Raw genomic sequence first — 21,859 nt, forward strand, 5'->3', positions numbered from 1 at the left:
GTCCGGCTGTGGCATGGCTGTCGGCGTCCACTGACTCTGGCTGTGAAGGACCCTCTGCCCCACAGGCTGGAGTTGGTAACAGCACAGACACCACCACTCACAAAGGAACACTCACTGAATCTGGATTCTTATTTTCCTTAGAAGAGCAAAAGGATCTTTCAAACCCTTCAGCCACCAGTGAAATGATCATGCAGGAGAAAAACTTTAGATGGGAGTCTGTCATTAAAAATAAATACAGTTGCCCAAAGCTGCTCAAGATCTGAATCAAACTAAAAACAGGAAGGTGGGGGGTTGATACGTTATTTTAAGAACCTCCCCACCCCCACCTGTGGGTCATGGGTCACTCCATGGGCGGAGGGAAGAGGGAGCAGGAGGCCTGGCCACACCATCTCGGTGGTGAGCGAAGCCACAGCTGGATGGGATCAGATCCGGTCCTGGTGATGCAGAACTGCACTCGTGACACCGGAGCTGGGTCCGAGGAGCAGGGCGGGCGGGCGCTGGTGGCAGAGCAGGACCTTACTTCTGCTGCAGCTCCTTCATTCTGTTCAGGGCACTGCCAGCGCGGAACCACTCGATCTGGGTCTCGTTGAAGGTGTGGTTCAGGAGGATGGTCTCCTGGGTCCCGTTGGGGTGCTTGATGATGCATTTCAGGGGCTGGGAGGAGGAGGAGGGAGGCAGGTGTGGGTGGACTGGCTCTTGGGAACACGGCCCTCGGTTCTGGTAGAGGGTCAGGAGAGTGGGTCACTGCTCTGGGGCCTTGGGGCCAGCAAGGCGAACCAAATCCTAGGCCAGGTCTGGGCTTCGGTGGCCATGCTAAGACCTAGATGGCTTAACTCCTGGGGCCAAGAGGGTCCCGCCAGGCGTGGGCTGTTGGCCTCTGAGTGCCAAGCCTGGGCTACTGAGTGGACAGTAGGAGGGCTTGAGCTGGCTCTACCCTCATCTCTGGGAAGGCATTTCCTTCCCTTTCTAGGGGGGTTACCTGGAGAATGTAGGGGCCCTTCTAGCTGGAACAGAGGCTCATGGGAGGAGGTGCAGGTGGGGCCAGGTGTAGAAGGAGGGGAACCAAGGTGGCTGCCCCCTCCATTCCCCTCCCCTCTTAGGAGGGCCTTGGGGGAAATGGGCTGGCTGGTCCACCTCCTTCCCTGGTCCCCTACCTTGCCAGGGGCAAAGTCCTTCAGGCCCTGGATGGTCAGCTTGTCCACAGGGTGAATCTTGTTGTAGTCGGCTGGGTCAGCGAAGGTGAGGGGCAGCAGACCCTGCTTCTTCAGGTTGGTTTCTAGAAGGCAGAGGGCACACTCAGTCCATACGCGGCAGGTTCCTTTTGTGAGGAACCTCCCCAACCACGTCTAGTTAAGGCTCTGGGAGAGACACCCCTAGTCCTACCACATGGGGACAAACCTGGGGCATCGACTACGAGGACCAAGTTGGCGGCACTCCCAGTGACGTGGGGCCCTATGCAAGTGTGCTTTGGTGCCTGTGTTTCCTGAGGCCTCTGACAATCAGAGACAATCCTTTGACCACGTGCCCTGGATTTCAACTGCTACAAGTTTGGAAGCAAGACCAGTATATGCTGGAGGTGGGAAGCTGTGAGTGTCAGAATCCACACAAATCTGAAGGGGCAGAGGCTGGAGGCTGGTGATGGTGGGAAAACGAGCTGCCGACACGCCCTAGGACCCAGGCACGTGGCTCCAGGCCCCACTGGGCCACTGGCAGGTTGGGTGACCTTTGGCTGCCAGCGAGGGGAGGTGGATGGGGCTGGGATGGGGCTTCAGCTCACCGTGGATCCTGGCAAAGCTCTTGGTGATGATGGCCCGGCCCCCGAGGTGGCGAGGCTCCAGTGCCGCGTGCTCCCGGCTCGAGCCCTCGCCGTAGTTCTCATCTCCGATCACCACCCACCGGATGCCATGTGCCTGTCAGGAAAGTAAGGAGCGAGTTTATGAGGGAGAGGAGGGCACTGGCCCCCCTCCTGCACAGTCCTCGGGCTTCCTAAGGCTCACAGGTCAAGGAGCTAGAGAGTCCCCTCCTCACCTGCTCCCCCAGGACAGGTGAAGTTAGAGGTGAATCCGGCCCAAACCAGGCCCTGGAAAGACATGTGATGAGACACGGGCCCTGGCTGTCCGCGGTGGGCCTGGGAAGGTGCGACCTCCCCATCAGTGCTCAGCCTGGAGGCAGATGTGAGTGGGGGGCACAGTGTCGGGGAAAGCCCAGGGCAGTGGGGGTGACAGACATGGGACTGCCTCTGTGGCACTGGGACACTATTCAACTGCAGAGTTGCTGGTGTGGACTCCCCGCCGTCCCTGAACCACCCATCGCCCCACGCAGCCACCAGCAGGTGCCAGAGGACCCCCATCCCTACCCCCACCAACCCACCTTGTAGTAGCGGGCGGTGTCAGGGACGGGACCAAACTCCTGGGTGACGGCATTGCGCACGGAGTTGGCCTTGCCATTTTCGATGTTGACAGCACCGATGAGCAGATTATTAGAGATGTTGTCCAGGTGCCCACGGAACTTGAGCCAGGGGCCAGCAGCCGAGATGTGGTCAGTGGTACACTTCCCTTTGACCTGGGGTGGGTAAGCAGAGAGAACAGAGGTCGTGGCAGAGCCTCTGAGTGGCAGATGAAGGGAGAGGCCCTCTCGAGGCAGGCAGCGGGACCCGGGGATGGGAACACGAGAAGGATGTCGCGCTGTGACAGAGGGTCTACAGTTTTGGTGTCACCACTCTGGCCAAGAGGGCTTAGGCAAGGCTGTCACCCACCACCCCTCAGAGGGGGTAGAGGAGGCTGGACATGGAGGACACGTATGTCTGCTCACTCGCCCTTTAGACCTAGGCCCCCAGGTAGGAGATGCCCAGGCTGGAAGACCAGCTACAGATCTCATGCCAGACACAAGAGAGGAGCCCAGGGATGTGCCTGGGTTCTGGCTAGTGACTGATCAGTTTCATCTACCACGTGGGCCTAATATTGGCTGTGACACTGCCTAGAGACCCCACAGTTAACAGCAGAATGCACGTGTGACATGGGTCTGAGGCCTCTGGCTGTACCACAAGAGCTTGTCTGCTCAGCTCCCAAACACAGGCCATACCCCCGATGCTCAACTGTGGGAACAGAGGAAATGACGTCTTCCGGAGCTTGTCTGGTCAAGCCAGACGTGTGGAGGCCTGGCTGTGCAGGGTCACGTGTGCCCATCTTGCCCTCCCTGTGCTGCATTCACTACCCACACCCACTGGAGGTGGCCCTCACCAGCTGGAGCAGGATTGCTGAGGGCCTCAGACAGCAGCTGGCCAGACTCAGTTCTGCCCGGCACGGGGCAGTGGAAGAGGGGACACAGATGCCCTCACTCCTCTGCAGCCAAACCTCCCTTCCTGCCCCCACCCTAACCTTGACTGTGTCCTCCACCAGGGTCCATGGAAGAATGCGTGGTTTCACGGCCCTTCCTACCAATCAAGGGAGGGTGCCCTGGCAGCAGGGCTGTCCTCCCTGTCCCCACGCCTCTGACCTTGATGAGGATTTGCAGGTCCTCCAGGTCTTTGCCGTCCCACTTGTCAAAAGGCTCCAGGAGCTGCAGACGCTGGCTAGTGGGACTCACATCCACCCGCTGCCCACTGCTGTCCTTAGGGGGGTGCTGGTAGGTGTCCTGTCCAGGATCGAACTCCTGCAGCAGGGGATAGGGCACATTGGGTGCCAACCCCTCAGCCCCCATTCGGAAAGGCTCTCACAGAAGGCAAGCTCCCCCGAGCACCAAGCCGCTCTCTCCCGGTGAACACGGCCGCTTCACAATCAGTGAGCGTCCCTCCTGGACAGGAAGTGTCTCAGCCACACAGCGGCCCTGAGGCCCAGGCCTAGGCGGGCATGCAGGACACGCGGCAGTGGTGGTGCTCACCGCTTGGGGAAGCTCATCTGCGTCTGGAGCCTCCAGCTTGAACTTCTTGCCATCCTTGCCCGTCAGGAAGTCAGTATCTGGGTTGAACTTGAGGGTGCCAGCAATGGCCAGGGCTGTGACAATCTGCAATGGAGGCGGCCAGTTTGTCAGTTAGCACCAAACTCTACTCCCGTTCCTCCACCTCAGCAGAGACCAAAACTGAGATGGAGCCCAGGAAATTTCCAGATTCTCCACAGACCACTCTTCCCCTCAGAGGCGGGAGCTGCAGGACTCTCCCTGGGACCAGGGCCACTGGGCCTGCAGGGGACTCATGAACCCAAGGGTAATCTGGCCTCTACCACCCCCACTGGGGCCTGACCTCAGAGCCCCCTCGACCAGGGTCAGCGCTGGACCCAGAGAGGCCAGAAATGCGGCTGCAATGAAAATGTTCCTTAATGGGCACTGCAAACGTGGAAAGGGCCATTTCTTCACAAAAGTATTTCTGGAATACTCATTTAAAAAACCAAGTTACAAAAGACTGGCCAGGTGCGGACAACCACTAAGTGCCCGGAGCACGCGGCTCAGTGGCTGTTCACCGTGACAGCACGGCCTCCCTCCCGGCTCAGGGACAGTGCGAGCATCCCCTGCGCTGCTCCTGGGCTGCCGACAGGACCCTGGGGCAGAGAGGAGGGGAGTGACAGGGCCAAGCCCATAGCGCTGGGTGGAGGTGGGCTGCCTTCTGTCCCCGGTGGTGATGCCAAAGCCCTGCTCACCATCGCAACTGTGCTAAATGAGACCTCAGGCTCCTGGGACTGAGCGGAGCCAGGTGGGGGGCACCAAGGGAGCTTGATGCCTGGGGCCGGCAAGGTGTGTGGCTCTTGGTTTCTGCCCTGACAATCCCTTGCCCTGCGATGCCAAGCCTCCCTCAGCAGCCCTGCGGGGTCAGACAGCCTTCCCCAGTGCCCCTACTCCCCTGACCGGCCAGCAGCAGGGCCCCGAGAGGCCGTCCCAGGTTAGGGCTGGGCCTGGCAGAGTCTCACCTCAGGGGATGTGACGAAGGCATGGGTCTCGGGGTTCGCATCATTGCGGCCTGTGAAGTTCCTGTTGTAGGAGGTGACGATGGTGTTCTTCTCCCCCTTCTTGATGTCCTTTCTGCCAGGTCAGAGGGGACAGAGTTAGGGATGTCTGGCCTTGTCACCTGGCCCATCCTGCCTAGCTCATGGCAGAGGAGGGGGAACTGGAAAGACCCTGAAAGGGTCACCTCCTCCCAGAACTCACACACAGAGCAAGAGGGTACCTCAGGCATCACTGAGGTTTGCTTGAGACCACACGTAAGACAGAGGCCAGACCAAGGCCAGAGTTTCCTGACCCGAGCACTGCTTCCTTCAAGAGGCTGCATCAGAGGTCACCACTGTGTGCATTACGATGAGGCCCCCCTGGCTTCTTCCTGCCACCCCAGGCTCTGTCCAGGTGGCCACTCAGTGCTGCTGGGGGCTCTTCCCTCTTTACTTCCAGCCCAACACTCCAGTCCTTCCTGGAAAAGTCTTCTAATGTGCAACAGCCCCAAAGCTAGAGGCCTTGGGCTGAGAGTTTTCACTTCAATAACATCTCCCCTCAACATCTGCGGCTCTGTATCCCAGGACATCAAGGGCCATTCTATCAAAATCGTGCTTCTCACCTGTCCCACTGGCCAATGCAGGGGCCACAGGCATTGGCCAGGACGATGCCACCCACGTCCCTCAGGATCTGTGCCTGCAGCAGGGACAGAGGACAGGGAGTGGTCAGGGGCAGGCTGGCAGCTGATGGAAAAGGGTGGTTCAGCAGCCTGAGGGATGAAGATCTGATGGGAACCCTGGGGCCTGTACCAGCCCCTACCTACAAGGCTGCGGTTGGTTCTGCCCTGAAGCCACGTTACTCAGCAGTGGGGTGGGGGAGCCGGGGCGGGATGCGTGGGCACTCACGTAGCCATCCCGCTCAATGGTGGCGCGGATCTGCTCAGAGCCTGGCGTGATGGTGAACTGGGACTTGCACTTGAGTCCATGAGCCAGCGCCTGCTTGGCCACAGCAGCTGAGCGCCCCATGTCCTCGTAGCTGGAGTTGGTACAGCTGCCGATCAGACCTGGTGCATCACAGGTGGTGAGGCCGGGAGTCAGGAGGAGAGAGTGACCAGAGCTCTCCACCTGACCGCAAATGAGCCGGGTCTGGTCAAGAGTTCACCAACTCTGCTTCCAACAGAGACATGTTGGAAGCAGACTACCAAGCTGTTTAAAAGTAAAGGATAAGCTCCTCTTGACGCAGCCATTTAAGAGAAGAAGATGTGGCCAGTGAACACGACACTGAACACGCGTGGAAGCAGTACAAGCCACTCTTACAGTAATACAGTCTGCATGTGTATGCACATCAGCAGGCCCACACTGAAACACTTACATGACTGCTGCTGGGTGAGGGCCTATAGGCCAATTTTCTTCTCTTATACTTTGTAGTATTCTCTGGCTTTCTAGTTGGTTTATAATCAGGGGAAAAATAATTCTTTTTAAAAGGTCTATCGTAGTGGGCTTCCCTGGTAGTGGTTAAGAATCCGCCTGCCAATGCAGGGGACACAGGTTCGAGCCCTGGTCCGGGAAGATTCCATATGCCGTGGAGCAACTAAGCCCGTGCGCCACAACTACTGAGCCTGCGCTCTACAGCCCACGAGCCACAACTACTGAAGCCCGCATGCTACAACTACTAAGGCCCACGCACCTAGAGCCCGTGCTCCACAACAAGAGAAGCCACTGCAATGAGAAGCCCACGCACCGCAACGAAGAGTAGCCCCTGCTCACCGCAACTAGAGAAAGCCCGCACGCAGCAACAAAGACCCAACACAGCCAAATAAGTAAATTAATTAAATAAATAAATAAATCAGAAAAAGGAAAGTCTATCACAGTTATTCAAGAAGTCAAAGACTGGATGACATCACATTGTCTATAGACAGAGACAGTCTCTCTCACCAGCTCAGCAATTTAGTTTCTAATTTTAAGCCACCAAAGATTTGTTTTTATTTACTTCAACTCCTAAGGCTGAACATATTGTACAGCACTTCATGCCAGGCACCATCAAAAGCTCTTGCCACACATTAACTCGTCCCACTTCCCGGCAATTTTAGCGGGTAAGTACAGTATCACCCTCGTTTTACACCTGGGGAACCGAGGCACAGGAGGTGAAGAGATTTGCTCTCAGTCACCCAGCTGTGAAGTGGCAGAGTCAGATGCATACCCAGGCCACCTGGGTTCATGTGCTTCACAGCCACACTAAACTGTGACAACAGTGATACCATGCCAGTGTGTCCGTATATGTAAAGCATGTAAAGTAAAATCACTCGTCATGGTTGGTAAGAGGAAGTGTTTGTAAAACAGAAAATTACACACATCAGTATGTGCATGTACACAGAAATACAGTATTCCTGTCAAAGAGATTCTAGAGCTGGTTCTGGCTGAGGGTGGAGATTAGGGGTGTTTTAAAATTCTTATTATTTGTCAATATTCTCTACACTGATATATATTTCTTTTTTTTTTTAGGTTCCATATATATGTGTTAACACACGGTATTTGTTTTTCTCTTTCTGACTTACTTCACTGTATGACAGACTCTATGAAGATTTTCTTGATGTGGACAATTTTTGAAGTCTTTACTGAATTTGTTACAATACTGCTTCTGTTTCATGTTTTATTTTGTTTTGTTTTTCCCCTTTTGCGGCACGTGGGCCTCACTGTTGTGGCCTCTCCCGTTGCAGAGCACAGGCTCTGGACGCACAGGCCCAGCGGCCATGGCTCACGGGCCCAGCCGCTCCGCGGCATGTGAGATCTTTCCAGACCGGGGCACGAACCCACGCCCCCTGCATCGGCAGGCGGACTCCCAACCACTGCGCCACCAGGGAAGCCCCCATGTTTTGTTTTTTTTGGCCGCGAGACACGTGGGATCTTAGCTCCCCAACCAGGGATCGGACCTGCACCCTCTGCACTGGAAGGTGAAGTCTTAACCACTGGACCAGCAGGAAATCCCTCTATTTCTTTTATACCAAGAAAAAGTAATTTCCTTAAAAAGCCATAAGAAAAAAACCAACTACTTCAGAAAGTGCCTAGTCCATTCAGGAAGGGCCCCACGGTAAGCACAGGCCACAGGCCACAGCCCACAGCCCTGGGTGGACTGCTGGCCCTGAGGCGGGGGGCAGGGGTGGCTCACCTACTCGGATGTCCAGGGGCCACCCCTCCTTCTCTGCCACACTGCCCACTTCTGCCACAGGGTGAGCCAGGTCAGGGGTGAAGGGCCCATTGATGTGCGGCTTCAGCTGAGGAAGAAAAGGCACGGGGAGGGAACCCAGCTTGGCGCGTGGACAGCCTCTCTTCTTCAGAGGCGGCCTCACTCCCGCTCACCAAGTCACGGTGGGCCTGGGAGGCCAACTACTTTTCTCACGGCTCACACCTCAACCCAGGAAACGCCCGAGCAACAGGCACCGTATGTGCTGCAGCTCCTGAGATCTCTCCAACCCCACAAGGCTCGTCATCTCCAGCCTGCAGACGGCAGAGCGCCTGCCTTGCCCAAGGTCACATAGCTCGGCGATAGCAGAGGCATGGGATGAATCAAGGTTGCCAGCTTCCTAAGCCCATTACCTCCCATACTATGGTGCTTCTGGAATCTTAAGGCCAGATGCTTTACATGTGACGATACTTATCAATCAACGTGAAGCACTTAACGAAGTGCCTGGCACACAGTAAGCACTCAATAAATGTTAGCAACTGTTATTACATGGATTAGCTCATTCAGTTCCCATGACTGCCTCGGGTTTCACACACCGTGAAGTGAGGCCCACAGTGCTTGAGTAACTTGCCCAAGGTCACAGTAAGCCTAAGTGGCAGAGTCAAGATGTGAACTCATGCAGGTTGGCTTCAGGGCCTAAACCCTTGGCTGCTGTGCTCTGCTGCTTCTGCTCCTCCAGACTGCCCTTTCTCTGGCCTTCCAAACGCCACCCTGGCCTACAGGTCTCAGGGTGCCAGGCTCAGGCTTGGGAATCTTGGGCTTTGCCCTCTGAACTCTCACAACTCTAGGGCAAAATCTTGGCTTCTCCTAAAGCTGAGGTGGGGGCCAATTGAACGTTTCTGAATCACCAGCCATAGCCACCTCCACTCTCCCCTTGGCCATACAGCCTTCCTGCTGCCCCTACCACCCCACTGATTCAGGCAGCAGTTTGCAGGGACACTGGGGAACCAAAAGCCCAAGAGCCCTGCTGGGTGTGCAGCCAGAGACCTGCTCTGGCTCTCCCCAGGGCCCACCAGAAGTCCCCAGACGGGGCCTGAACCCCCCACCCTCAGAAATTCCTGGAACCAGCTCCCTTCCTCACCTCGCTGAGGTTAATTTCAATCAGTTGGTCATAATGGCAGCCAGTGTCAGGTACCAAGTGATCCTTGAATTCATCAGCAAGGTTGGCAATGTCTGAAATCAACAAAGGGGGGAGACTGAAGCATGTAAAACAGAAATTGGCCATGAGACTCCATCCATCCATCCATCCACCCACCCACCCATCCATCCATATGAACCACAGTTACCAGGCACCTGTCAAACACCAGGGCCTGGACACTGACTGGGCAAACAAAGGAACAAAACAAACAGCACAGGACACAGTTCCTGCCCTCAAGGAGCTCACATCTAGCGAAGGAGCTATCAGTGAGCCGGAAGTCACAACATAATACAACAGATGCAAGCAGGAACACGGGGACACAGGGGAGAAGTAGTGACTGAGGCTCAGAGTCAGGGAAGGCTTCCTGGAGATGAGAAGCACTGACTTTTTAAAGAAGGAGAAGTTACTTGATAATAAAAGCGAGGGAAGGGCCTTTCAGGTAGGACTCTGTGTGCGGAGAGCTTGGGAACAAAGTGAGAAACTCCCCGCCAGGCCCCTGGCCTCTGGCTCCACCACTCACCCTCGCTCACCTCCCTTCAGAGGCTCCAACAATTCCTCCCCCAGGACCCATTTCCAACTCTGGGTTTCAAAGAAGCCAAGCTAGAACCTCAGGGAAGTTGCTGAGGGAGGCCTACAAAGTGGTTCTTGTTCCAGACGTTTTTCCTCCTCCCCCTGCTAGGAGAGGAATTACAAACAGAAGCAGATCCATGTCATTTCCAGAGCCTCCCACAGAGGGCACCAGGGACCAGGCCAAGAAGAACAGGAATTCAAACACCCTTTTAGGGGAAACTAAATTCCAATCCTGAGGCAGGGATATCTCACACTTAGATGCCAGACCCATTGAGAAGCTGATGCGAGCTACAGACACCCCACTCAGGAACAGTAACACACATAACCTCTCACAGACCGTCAGAGTCTTCTCAGAGCCTCTGAAGCCAGTCCAGAGACACCAGGCTTAGGACTTAGGACGCCCACTGGCTCACCTGTCCGGCCTGTCTTGCTCAGGTACTTCTTCATCCTGTGGTTGTATGGAAACACCGAAGTGGTGGCCCCAATTTCTGCACCCATGTTGCAGATTGTCGCCATGCCTGTAGAGAAACAGAGCCCGCGGGGCTGGCTGTACAGCTAGGCGAGGGTCCCCCACACCTGCTAGAGGTGCACACACGTCTTCACACCGGGGAGCTGGCATCATTTCTTCCCTCACTCTCACTGCCCCTGTGGCCCAGGGTTAAAATGAGGCCCAGTGAAGAGAGGCCACGGGGCCAGAGCTCAGTGTCCCGGCTCTCAGGGTGGCTGCTGGGTAGAGTGAAGGGGACACAAGATTCAGCTCCTACAAGCCAAGTTCCAGTTCTAGGCCTGGCTGTCCCGCTCAGCAGACTAGACAGCCCCCATGTAATGAACGCTGACCTGGCCAGACCACCCAGTTGTTACTGTGTCCATTTGCAGGTGAGGGAACTGACTCAGAGAGGCCCAAGGTCATGCCACAGAGCAAATGCGGCGTGGCCTGCAGGTCTTGGTCTGACTGCCTGGTGTGCAGGCCTGCACTGTTTCAGCTACAACACGGTGGAAATGTTTCTGGGTCCACAGTTTTCCAGCAATAAGACTGGAATGACGTCCACTGCCTGGACCACAGACCGCCCACAGAACTGGAGAGGCTACAGATGCCCTGACTGCTATCAGGACTCCAGCCTCATGGGGTTGCTGGGACATGGGTCTGGGCTTGTTGCCAACTTCCTAACTGAGCTGTCCAACAGTAGTAAGGGCTACTTGTAAGAGTGAGCCCCGCATCACTGGAGGGACGCAAGGGCCAGCTGAACTGTAGCTCTGTGGGGCTGCTGTGGAGCTGAGGCAGGCCCCTAGGGAAGTCTGGACTGAACCATCTCTAACGTTCATTCCAAGTCTACCTGGATTTCCGAGGGCCCAGGCATTGGGGCCAGATCACCAGGAGTGATGAGTAGGAAGGGGCTGGCTCCCACCTGGTCTTGGAGACTAGCAGGTGACGGTCTCTAATCCAAAGGAAGAGAGTGAGGTTCTAACTCCAGCCAAGGGAAGATGTGAGAATGCGGCTGCTTTGAGACAGAAGCCATGGCTCTGATTCCCCTTCCCACCACCACCTCCACCCTCTGTAGCTTCTTCTTCTGGATCACCCAAGGCAGCCCAGGCCCAGCCAAGTTGGCTCAGCCCCTAAATCTGTGTGGCCACAGGGAAGTTGCCTGCCGTCCTTGAGGGGCCCCAGTCTCCCGTTTAATGAGGGACCTGGACTAGACAATGAGGTCTCCCGTTGACCTCTAAGTGTCCATCCCAAGTCCCCAAATTGACTGGACAGATCCTCAGGGGAAGGCCATTCACTGCTTCTACGGCTCAACTACAGGCCCCATTGGGCCCAGCACAGGCTGAGAGCCATGCCACGTGGCTGCCTTCCTCACCAGTGCAGGAGATGGAGTCTACGCCAGGCCCGTGGTACTCCACAATCGCGCCCGTGCCGCCTTTTACTGTGAGGATGCCCGCCACCTTTAGGATCACATCCTTGGGTGAGGTCCAACCGGAGAGTGAGCCTGTCAGCTTCACGCCGATCACCTGAGTAGGTGGGGCAAGGAAGAAGTGACAGGCCTGTGTATCATGTGCCGTGTTCCACCCAGGAATCTACCTGCTGGAATTCAGCTTATTTATCCCTGCCTCCTTCCCAAAGAGATCTGAGCCTGACCTATTCTCTCATCCCTTTTGGGTCCCACATCTCCCATTCACCCCCACCAACCACCCCTCTGCTGTCACCCCAAAATGAGCCCTTCCCTACCCCTCACCTTGGGGCACTTCAGCTCCCAGGGGATCCCAGCCATGACGTCCACTGCATCAGCGCCCCCAACTCCAATGCAGATGCCCCCCAGGCCACCACCATTGGGGGTGTGGGAATCAGTGCCAATGAGAAGAACCCCAGGGTATGCATAGTTTTCCAGAATGATCTGAAAAAGAATACAAGATCTTAAGCTTAAAAGCCCTCAGGAGAGAGTAGAGGTAGGGCTCCAAAGGGGTCTGCAAAACTGCCCCCTACCGACACTGGGCCACTGGGCCATTCCCAGGCACCCCCTCCAGGATGGGGCCTCTCCAGTGTGGCCTGGACGAGCCAGAGACCTGGGAGACCGGCGGCCTGGGCTCACAGACCGCTCTGACAGTTCCTGACTGTATGACTTGGGCTTGTCACTGCCTCTCCGCACCTCAGTTTCCTCATTTGTTAAGAACGGCCACACCACCTCGACTCCAGGGTTGTGGCGAGAACCAGATGAACTGGGTACAAGAGTGTGTCGTGTGACAGGCCTGGGGACAAGTGCTGCCCCCTGAAAGGTGCTCCCCTACAACACGCCCTCACGTGGTGGACACGTGGAGTGTGCTTATCTGGCTTCTCAACAGGGCAGACAACCTTTCATGGCCTGGCTCCAGCACCCACAAGGAAGTACCGGGGATCCTACGGGAGCACAGGCCAGGAGTTTTTCCACCACTGAACTAAAAAGAAGTATAGACAACGCCTCCCTAGCCTCAGTGGCCTGGAGGTGGCTCTGAGAACAGAAGCGACTTGCTTAAGGAAGAGGATGACTTGCCGCATTACCTCTCCGAGTTCAGTGTTCCCTTCGTCCAGGCTAGGAGCTGGCGGTGAGCATTTCTCCCCAGGATATTTAAAGGAGCTACAGGGGCAGCTACCCCAGTGCAGCCCCACCCACCTTCCTGACAGCTGAGGTGCTGGACACGCTGAGGCTGCAGCGGGGCTGCTTGAGGAAACTGCGGCCAAAGGGCCACGCCTGGGTCTGCGGTCTGGCCCTACCACCTACCAGTAGTCACTTCACCCCTCCAAGCCTCAGTTTCCCATCTGTAAAAAGTAGCTGATAACAGTGGCCCCCTCACTGGATCATTGTGAGCACTTGATAGGAACATGTCCGTCAAGCTGTAATAATGCCTGAGAGAGGCATTATTTTTATTTATTATTTTGCAGCAAGATCCTTCACCTGAGGTCCTGCTGCTCACTGTCAGAGGCAATTATGGCCCAACCCACACATAGGGATGCTGGGGAGGATAAATGAGATCAGAGATGGGAAAGGCTCTATGAACTGTCAGGACTGACGGAATGTGTCCCCAGAATATTACAGAAACCCCAGGGCCTCTGCCTTACGCTAGGCATCTGCTCAGCAGACTCAGCAAGGGTCGAGGGGTCTCGCCTCCTGGGAACACAGAAAGTTAGAAGACCTGGTTCCTTCTCCAGAAACGAGGCAGCTGGCTGGGAGAATAGGCCAACACAGAAGAAATCCCTAACAAAAAACAACTGTTGGAGAGAACGCCGTTTAACTGCTTCATTTCTCCAGCCCTCCTTTTCCTCGGCCACATACAAAGATTTAAAACTAGTTAATCTCTAAAGCTCCTCAAGGTTGTGAAAGTCTGATCCATGAAGACCAGATACACAGAATTCAGTGTGGTCACACCATGTAGACTGTCAGTGTGGTCCATGTCCAGAAGGGAGTGGTCAGTGCAGACCCAAGGACTGCAGAAAGCATCACAAAGAAGCTGGTTGTGACAGTGACCTCAGTGGTCGGCTGCATACGGTTAGGCAGACGGGGGTGTGGTGGAGAAGTGTATTTTTAGGCTGGACTAACATCTAGAACATAAAACTAGAAATTCAGCCATCTATCTGCATGACACACGTACACTGAGGACCTATTCTATACTGACCTGGCACCAGGCCCAGAGCTAGAGAGGAATAAATAAGCCATAGTCCCTGTCCCCACAGGGCACACTCAGCACACACTGTGGCCATAACGTGAAGGGTCCCACACAGGATCACAAGATCCCCAATGCTGGGGACCAGAGGGCCAGGACTTCAGAGGGGACCAGAAAGCAGAACTGCGGAGGAGGAAGGGTCTGCCAGGGGACTCAAGGCAGAGGGAAAGGGATTAAGATTTAATCTGGACATGGCAGATTAAAGCTGCCTACTGTCAAAGGGGAGAGGAAAGAAAAGCTGCACAGAGATCACATGACTCCTGGGAACTTTCTTTCTAAAGAAATCTATCAGGCTGTACACTTAGCTGGTGGCCAGTGGCAGGTGTGAGCTGCCATCACTCACGACCCCGAACTTTGGCCCAGAAGCTGCCAAAATGGCCTCGGCATTTGTACTAAGGTGGAATGGAGGACACTTGGATTGGGGTCCCCTTGACGACAAAAGGTCAAGGTTGGGTCCACCTGACTCCCTCGCCCTGCTGCTGAGAGAGGCTTTCTGGCCCCTGCAGACCAATGTGACATGCCATACCCGGGGAGCCCCTTCCTGGCAAGGGCGATGGTTTGAAAGGGCAGAGCAGTGATCTCTGGCTCTGGTTTCAGAGTGGGGCAGTGCTGGGAACCCATGCAGGGTCGCATTACAGCCTGACTCAGCTCATCTTGAAGGAAGGCCTGGAAGTGAGCCCTGGGATGGAGGTGGGGAGAAAGGTCACCTTGAGAAGGTACAAAGAGGCAGGTTTCACATACAAGATGGATGGTAAACGGACACAAACCGGCACACACCCCACAAACCAGTCAGAAGCCCTGAACAGACACCTTTGATGAAAGCTAATCACCCATCTCCCCAGAAACACACACACACAGACACACACACACACACACCCCACCCCCCGATAGACAGAACTGCCTATCAAGAGAAAATCCATCCTTGGGGAGACCCCAGGAGAACTCCTGACTGATGTGGCCATGTGACCTTTGGCCCCTCCATCCTCCAGGACACCTGCAACGGGCCAAAAGGCTCCAAGGAGCACTCTGTGCACTGAGAGCGGGAGAGTTCCCGGTGTGACGGGAGACCGGGAAGCAGCACAGCAGCGTGGAGCACTGGCTCCAGGGCCAGGCTGCCTGGATGCAAAGCCTGGCCCCAAAATCGGCCAACTGGGTGCCCTGGGCAAGGAGATCAACTTCTCCGTGCCTCAGTTTCCTCATCTGTAAGGTGTGGACAATAAAACCACCAATCTCATAGGGTCATGGCGAGCACCCAGTAAGTTACTATCTGCAGAGTGCCTGGCACACGGAATGTGCTCATCAAGTGTTAGCTATCCACGCAACAAGGTATAACGCTTGTGGAAAAAAGGAAAACAAAAAACAATATAGGGCCTCCCTGGTGGCGCAGTGGTTGAGAGTCCGCCTGCCGATGCAGGGGATACGGGTTCGTGCCCCGGTCTGGGAGGATCCCATATGCCGAGGAGCGGCTGGGCCCGTGAGCCATGGCCGCTGGGCCTGCACATCCGGAGCCTGTGCTCCGCAACGGGAGAGGCCACAACAGTGAGAGGCCCGCATACCGCAAAAAGAAAAAAAAAAAAAAAAAAAACAATATAATACCATAATACTTAGAAGAAGGTGTAGCACAAAACATGTCAACATTAAAAAGCTAGTCAGAAGGGACTATTTTAATTTCTCACATGGAGAGGGAGAATGTATAACTTGACACAGTGAAAATTAATTTTAGGGACTTCCCTGGTGGCGCAGTGGTTAAGAATCCGCCTGCCAATGCAGGGGACATGGGTTTGAGCCCTGGTCTGGGAAGATCCCACGTGCCGCAGACCAACTAAGCACGTGCACCACAACTACTGAGCCTGCGCTCTAGAGCCCATGAGCCACAACTACTGAGCCTGCATGCCATAACTACTGAAGCCTGTATGCCTAGAGCCCGTGCTCCGCAACAAGAGAAGCCACCGCAATGAGAAACCCGCACACTGCAATGAAGAGTAGCCCCGCTCACCACAACTAGAGAAAGCCTGCGTGCAGCAATGAAGACCCAACTCGGCCAAAAAATAACTAATTAATTCATTAATTAATTTTGAAAAAAAGAAAATTAAATTTAAAATGAAAGCAGAGGAGTCTAAGGGCTGATGAAAATGTCATCCAATTGCCCGCCTGAGCCCCAGGCTCCCACAGGCCTGGAGGTGCTCCCTGGTTCCCTAAGGGCAGCCCACTCCCCTGCCCACCCACAAAGGCAGGCCAGGCCCTGCTTTACCTGGTGAATGATTCCAGAGCCAGGCCTCCAAAAGCCCACGCCGTACTTGGCACCTGCAGTTGCCAGGAAATTATACACTTCCTGGTTTATGTCCTATTGAGACAAATCAATAACCAGGGCGTTAGTAACACAGTTTGCTCATGGTTTCCCCCCTCCCTCTCCCCTCCCCTCTGACTCTGAAATGCTGGCACTGTGAAGACAGGCCCTCTCCTGGAGGCCGTCTACAAATAATTCCAAAAGGGCTTGGATGCTGGCCCATAGTCTCAGCTGGCAGGCCCAGGAGAGAGACCAGGGAACAGAGACAAAGCCCAGTTCTGTGACACCTGGCCAGGGAGTGGGTCCAAAACAAATCCCTTCCCTGCCCTGGGTCTCAGTTTCCTTGTTTGTAGAAGGGTCCCTCTGGCACTCAAGTCCTCAGCCAAGGCCGGCAGTGAGGGGGAAGCATGGGACTACAGGACTAACTGGGACATGGTGTCGGGGAGGGGAACTGTCAAAGGGAAGCAGTGGGACAGAGTGGACAGCCCGGTCCCACCACGCCTCATGTTGGGTGTTGTTTCTCCACTGGAGCCTCGGATGCCTCGTCTGTAATCCTAGCTGACATTTACTGAATACCCACTATGGAAATGGCACCACGCTAAACATCCTCACAACCCAGGGGAAGTATTGTCACCAAGCCCATTTTACAGATGCAAAAACAGAAACTCAGAGGTGAAATAACTTGCTGGAGATCCCAGGGTTAAACAGAGGAGCCAGTGTTTGAACCGAGGCCTGTCCAACCACAGAGCTGAGGGCTACGTTGTAATAGAAATAAGGCTACCTCCCTTACAGAGACTACATCTCAGAACACCTAGACCACTGTCTGGCATGTGGTAGGTGCTCAACACTTGGTAATGTGTTTGATGGGCCCCAAATGAAAGACCGTCAAATGGACCATGTTCTGAACAAACAAAACAAAAAACAGGATGGTACCCACTATACCTATAATTCAGGGACAACTTCCTCGGGGGGAAGGGAAGGCTTCCCACCACATGGATGTGAGGCCAGAGTTTATCTGGAAGACATGGCATGTCCCTGGATAGGTGAGACCCCAGGGACTAAAGGGATGGGAACATAGCGGACAGCACAGAGCTGCAAAGGAGGAAGTAGGAATAGAGACCTGCTAGCCTCTGGGTGTGGGAGAGCCACGCTCCAAGGCAGAGGAGGGACTCACTGTGGGCGCCGCTGGGCCCTCCATAAAACACTCTCAATACCGTGCAGCCCCCTTCATTTAAACTCCAGACCAACCATGCATCCTTCTGAGGGCCCGTGTAGTTCCCCCAAGTGAAAGAATGGCAGACAAAGAACTTAGGTCCCCACAGCGGTCTCTTTCTGATTAATAATTAATATATTGGGTTCTTCGTTTATAAATCAGTCACTTGTAAAATTGGTACCGAGGGCAGGAGGCAGCTGGTTGTGTGGATGCATTTGCTCGTGTGTCTGCATGTGGGAGAAGAGGCAGCGCAGTGGCCAGAGTGGTGTGGCAGAGTCTCGACCGGAACCCAGCCTAGATACCTCTCCAGTGGTCTGTGTGACCCTGGACAGGTCACTCTGCCTCTCTGAACTCCAACCAGAGGGACCCTTTGCAAATACATGTAAATCTGACCATATCCCTCTCCTGTGTAAACCCCTCAGCGACTCCTAGGAGGGCGCCCATAGTCCTCAAGGCCCTGCCTGTACCTGCCCCCACCCACCTCAGAGCTCCAGGCCCACAGGCCCCCTTCCAGCTCCACAAAAGTACCAGGTTTCTTCCTCCTCAAGGTCTTTAGGTCGTCTGTTCTGTCTAGAATGTTCTTGCTTATCTGTTCACGTCTCAGCTTACATGTTACATGCTCAAAAGAGGCTGTCCTTTCCCCGCGAAAGTCTAAATCAGACATCTTTCTTATACTTTCAGAGTTCCACACTCTCCCAAATTGGCAGTTACCAATTTGTGTGATTGTTTAGCTTCTGTCTCCCTACTGGACTCTAAGATCCATGAGGGCAGAAGGCAGAGCCCCTGTCTGTCATGTTCACACTGAGTCCCAGCACCTAGCACAGTGCCTGGCACATCATTAATGTTCAATGAATATTTGTTAAATAAATGAGGGAATGGGTCCTGAAATCCTATGATTCTGTGAATCTCACCTCCAGAAGGTAGATTTTAAAACTATAAAGTAAGGGGAGGGCCAGACCCTGAAGGTGGTAGCCCTGCTGCGGGCAGTCATTCACCCCTAGGGCTGAAGCGGACCCAGTTCACATCACTGAAGGATCCCCTGCAATGTTACCAGTTACCACCGCCGCTGCTGCTAACATGGAAACCACCAGTCAGAAGGCTGGGCTCTTTCAGCTGAGTGGAGCTGCTGTGCCACCAGGACACAAACAAGCAGGCCAAGGTAGGAAGAAGGGGCTTGAATGGGAAAGCTGCCCTGAGCGTTTCCCATGGGTCTGAGAGGCTCTCTGAGCCGTGCTGACCCTGGGAGCCGAAGCACTTTCAATTGCGTGCTCTGCTCTGTGCCCAGCCGGGCTGCAGCCCTGCCAGCATTCAGCTCCTGCCAATGGCCCCCCAAGAGCAGTGCCCACTTCCATTGCGAGGGATGGGGGCGGGGGGAGGGTGGAGGCCCAGAGCTGGGAGAGACCTGCTGTTGCCAAGAGTAGACACACACAAAGGCACCACAAGCAGAGCCTGGAGGAAGGAGCACAAATTTGGTTGGATTCATAAGAGTGAGAGGAATCCAAGGGGAAAACTCTTCAGCGTGGCATCCAGCCCCTTCTACCTTGTTAAGCGAAACTCACAGAAGAAAGCCCACAAAGGGGGTCAATCAGTAAGAGAGGGCCCTGAGTGGGAGAAGGGATATGGGTCTGGTCCTAACTTCGCCCCCATGCAGTTGTGGGACTTGATGCACGCGCCTTGGCCGCCTCAAATTTACCAACAGCGACACTATTCGCCTACCTCCCCGACAAGGTCCCCAGGGGCCAGGCAAGAGCACGAGTGATCACATGTGATGGTGGCAGCAAGGGAACTTTAAAGTCCCTTCTCCAGAGCAAGTGGTGATAGGTATCAGAACCCAACATCTGCATCATTTTTCTTATAAAGTATTCTGTTTTATTACAGAAAAAGGACCTGAAAAGAATACCTTTAGTATGGTAAGATTAAGGATGATTTTTGTTTTCTTTAGGTTTTCTCAGTATTTTCTAACAGCTTCACAAAGGGCAAATGGTATTTTTCAAAGTAGAAGAGAGCAAAAATAAATTTAAAAAAAAAAAGACTAAACCAAAGAGTCCATTAGAATTTGGGGGTAACGCCCTAGTTCAAGGGTTTTGTCTCTCATCCCATGTCACACCCACTGGTCCCCTCCATGCCCCTCCCACGCCAACTTCAGCTCACCTTGGCCCGACGCAGGTCTTTCTCACCCCCGAGCTGGGCCTCGATCAGATGGTCACAGTGGATGGTGGACGGCACAGCCACCTTGGGCAGTCCACTGCTGATGAACTGCAACATGGCCATCTGGGCCGTGGCATCCTGCATGGCCACACGGTCAGGCCGCAGCCGCAGGTAGGTCTTGCCTCGCTCGATCTCCTGGTGGGCTGGGTCATCCAGGTGTCCATACACGATCTTCTCTGAGAGGGTCAGAGGCCGGTTCAACCTGGCGGGAGAAGGGAGGGATGGCCCGGGACCAGCTGCACGGTCCCCTGCCCGCCACAGCCATTCCCTCTCCGCACACACGGCGGGCAGGGAGAGGGGACCCTGCACCCCACGGGGGTGGAGACGAATCGGTGTGCTCACTGTGGCAGCTCCGGCACATGGCACAGCGCCTGGCACTCGCTAGGTCCAAGACCGCTTGAGGAACGACAGCATCACAAGAGGCGGCAGGGGTTATTTCTCCCTGAAGCATATTTGCTTTTCCAGCATATTAATTGCTATTATCTGACGGGCACCTATTCCATGTATGTCTCACCTTTTAATCCTTACTGTATCCTTGTCATTTAGTAAAACGACCAAGAGGTAACAGAGACCCAGCAGGGTGATGTTCGAAGCTCAAGTTCACAGCCAGAGTCTCACCTTGGATGCTCTACTTCTCTCTGTCCACGGCCATCTCCCCCATGCACTCAGCCCCATTGAGACACAGAGACTCCGCACCAGCACCCCTCACCCAACCCGCCTCAGGTGCTGGAGGCCTTGTTACCCTATTACACTAAAGCCTTTCCTGCTGCTTCCACTCGCTCTCACCCCGTGAAGACAGGTGTGGCTGTCAGCTCTCAAGAACAGAAGCTGCCTCTGGCCTCTCACGAGCCCCTCTTCCTAGACCCTATTTCCTCGTCAGAGCCCCCGGGGAGATGCCGCCCCCGCCAGGACTCAGCTGCCTCCTCGGCACAGCCTCCCCCGCGCAGACTGAGGTGGGCGCGGACCAACTCTCCCCCCGCACCTTGAGGCTCCCTGCTGCTGCCACCCCACGTGCCTGGACCTCACACTCTGCCTCCCGCCGTTCTCAAAGCTTAGGCCAAACCTGAAGGCTCCTCGGGAGGGGCACAGTTCCACTCACACCCAACGAGCCACAAAAAAAAAAATACACGGGACGAGGAGTCAGAGGCTCTGAGTTTAGACCTGACCCTAGTACTAAACCCACCGTGTAACCAGATAAGCCACTGTCCCTCCCAGGGAGCTCCCAGTCCGTCTCTAAAGTCCAGGGTTCGTATTGGAAAGAGATAACAGATAGCACTTATATAGCACATACTTGTTTTTAAACAGCTTTATTGAGATATAATTGGTGTGTAATTAACCACACATATTTAAAGTATACAACTGGTAAGTTTTTTTTGTTTTTTTTTTTCAGTATGTGGGCCTCTCACTGTTGTGGCCTCTCCCGTTGCGGAGCACAGGCTACGGACGTGCAGGCCCAGTGGCCATGGTTCACGGGCCCAGCCGCTCCGCAGCATGTGGGATCTTCCCGGACCGGGGCACGAACCCGTGTCCCCTGCATCGGCAGGCGGACTCTCAACCACTGCGCCACCAGGGAAGCCCACACTGGTAAGTTTTGACATATGAATACACCTGTGAAATCATCAGCACAGTCAAGACAATGCACACATCCATCACCCAAAAGTCTCCTTGTCCCCTTTTATAATCCCTCCCTCCTGCCCCCATCCCCAAGCAACCACTCATCTGCTTTCTGTCATTATAGTTTTATCTTAGCACTTACTTTTAGCCCAGAGCACTCTGATGTATATAACTCACTTTATCCTCACAACACAGATGAGCAAACTGAAGCACAGTGAGGTGAAGTAACTTGACCCTCGCTGGTCATGAGCTAGTTACTGAGTGGAAGAGCTAGAATGCAAGGAGTCATTGTGGCTTTATACTGTCTCTCGGTAACATCTGGAAACTCAGAATGGGGCCCGGCCTGCAGTTGTGTTCAATTACTATCATTATTGCTGTTGCTATTACCAATACGACTCTGCTGGGAAAGCAGAGAAATGTCCTTCTGCTAGTCTGGGTTCTAGCCCCTCACTCCCAAGTTTACCTAACCCCTTGAGAGCAAGAG

At 54.7% G+C, this 21,859-nt stretch overlaps 1 protein-coding gene across 1 annotated transcript in view; it reads right to left on the reverse strand.

The window, feature by feature from the left end:
- Nucleotides 1–106: 106 nt before the first annotated feature.
- Nucleotides 107–21,859, reverse strand: part of ACO2 (aconitase 2) — a 53,446-nt gene continuing 31,693 nt past the window's right edge. The window contains exons 3-18 of the mRNA XM_081250165.1: nucleotides 19,705–19,963; nucleotides 16,305–16,397; nucleotides 12,094–12,252; nucleotides 11,719–11,869; nucleotides 10,276–10,380; nucleotides 9,236–9,327; nucleotides 8,080–8,185; nucleotides 5,820–5,977; nucleotides 5,537–5,610; nucleotides 4,899–5,010; nucleotides 3,880–4,002; nucleotides 3,496–3,651; nucleotides 2,371–2,562; nucleotides 1,778–1,910; nucleotides 1,155–1,276; nucleotides 107–654 (exon numbers count right to left, since the gene is read on the reverse strand). Of these exons, the coding sequence (XP_081106291.1) occupies nucleotides 517–654; nucleotides 1,155–1,276; nucleotides 1,778–1,910; nucleotides 2,371–2,562; nucleotides 3,496–3,651; nucleotides 3,880–4,002; nucleotides 4,899–5,010; nucleotides 5,537–5,610; nucleotides 5,820–5,977; nucleotides 8,080–8,185; nucleotides 9,236–9,327; nucleotides 10,276–10,380; nucleotides 11,719–11,869; nucleotides 12,094–12,252; nucleotides 16,305–16,397; nucleotides 19,705–19,963 (2,173 nt within the window). The 3' untranslated portion in view covers nucleotides 107–516. The remainder of the gene's footprint in view (nucleotides 655–1,154; nucleotides 1,277–1,777; nucleotides 1,911–2,370; nucleotides 2,563–3,495; nucleotides 3,652–3,879; nucleotides 4,003–4,898; nucleotides 5,011–5,536; nucleotides 5,611–5,819; nucleotides 5,978–8,079; nucleotides 8,186–9,235; nucleotides 9,328–10,275; nucleotides 10,381–11,718; nucleotides 11,870–12,093; nucleotides 12,253–16,304; nucleotides 16,398–19,704; nucleotides 19,964–21,859) is intronic.

This window comes from Mesoplodon bidens (genome assembly GCF_964165515.1).
Source record: "Mesoplodon bidens genome assembly, chromosome: 11".
NCBI classification, from domain to species: Eukaryota; Metazoa; Chordata; class Mammalia; order Artiodactyla; family Ziphiidae; genus Mesoplodon; species Mesoplodon bidens.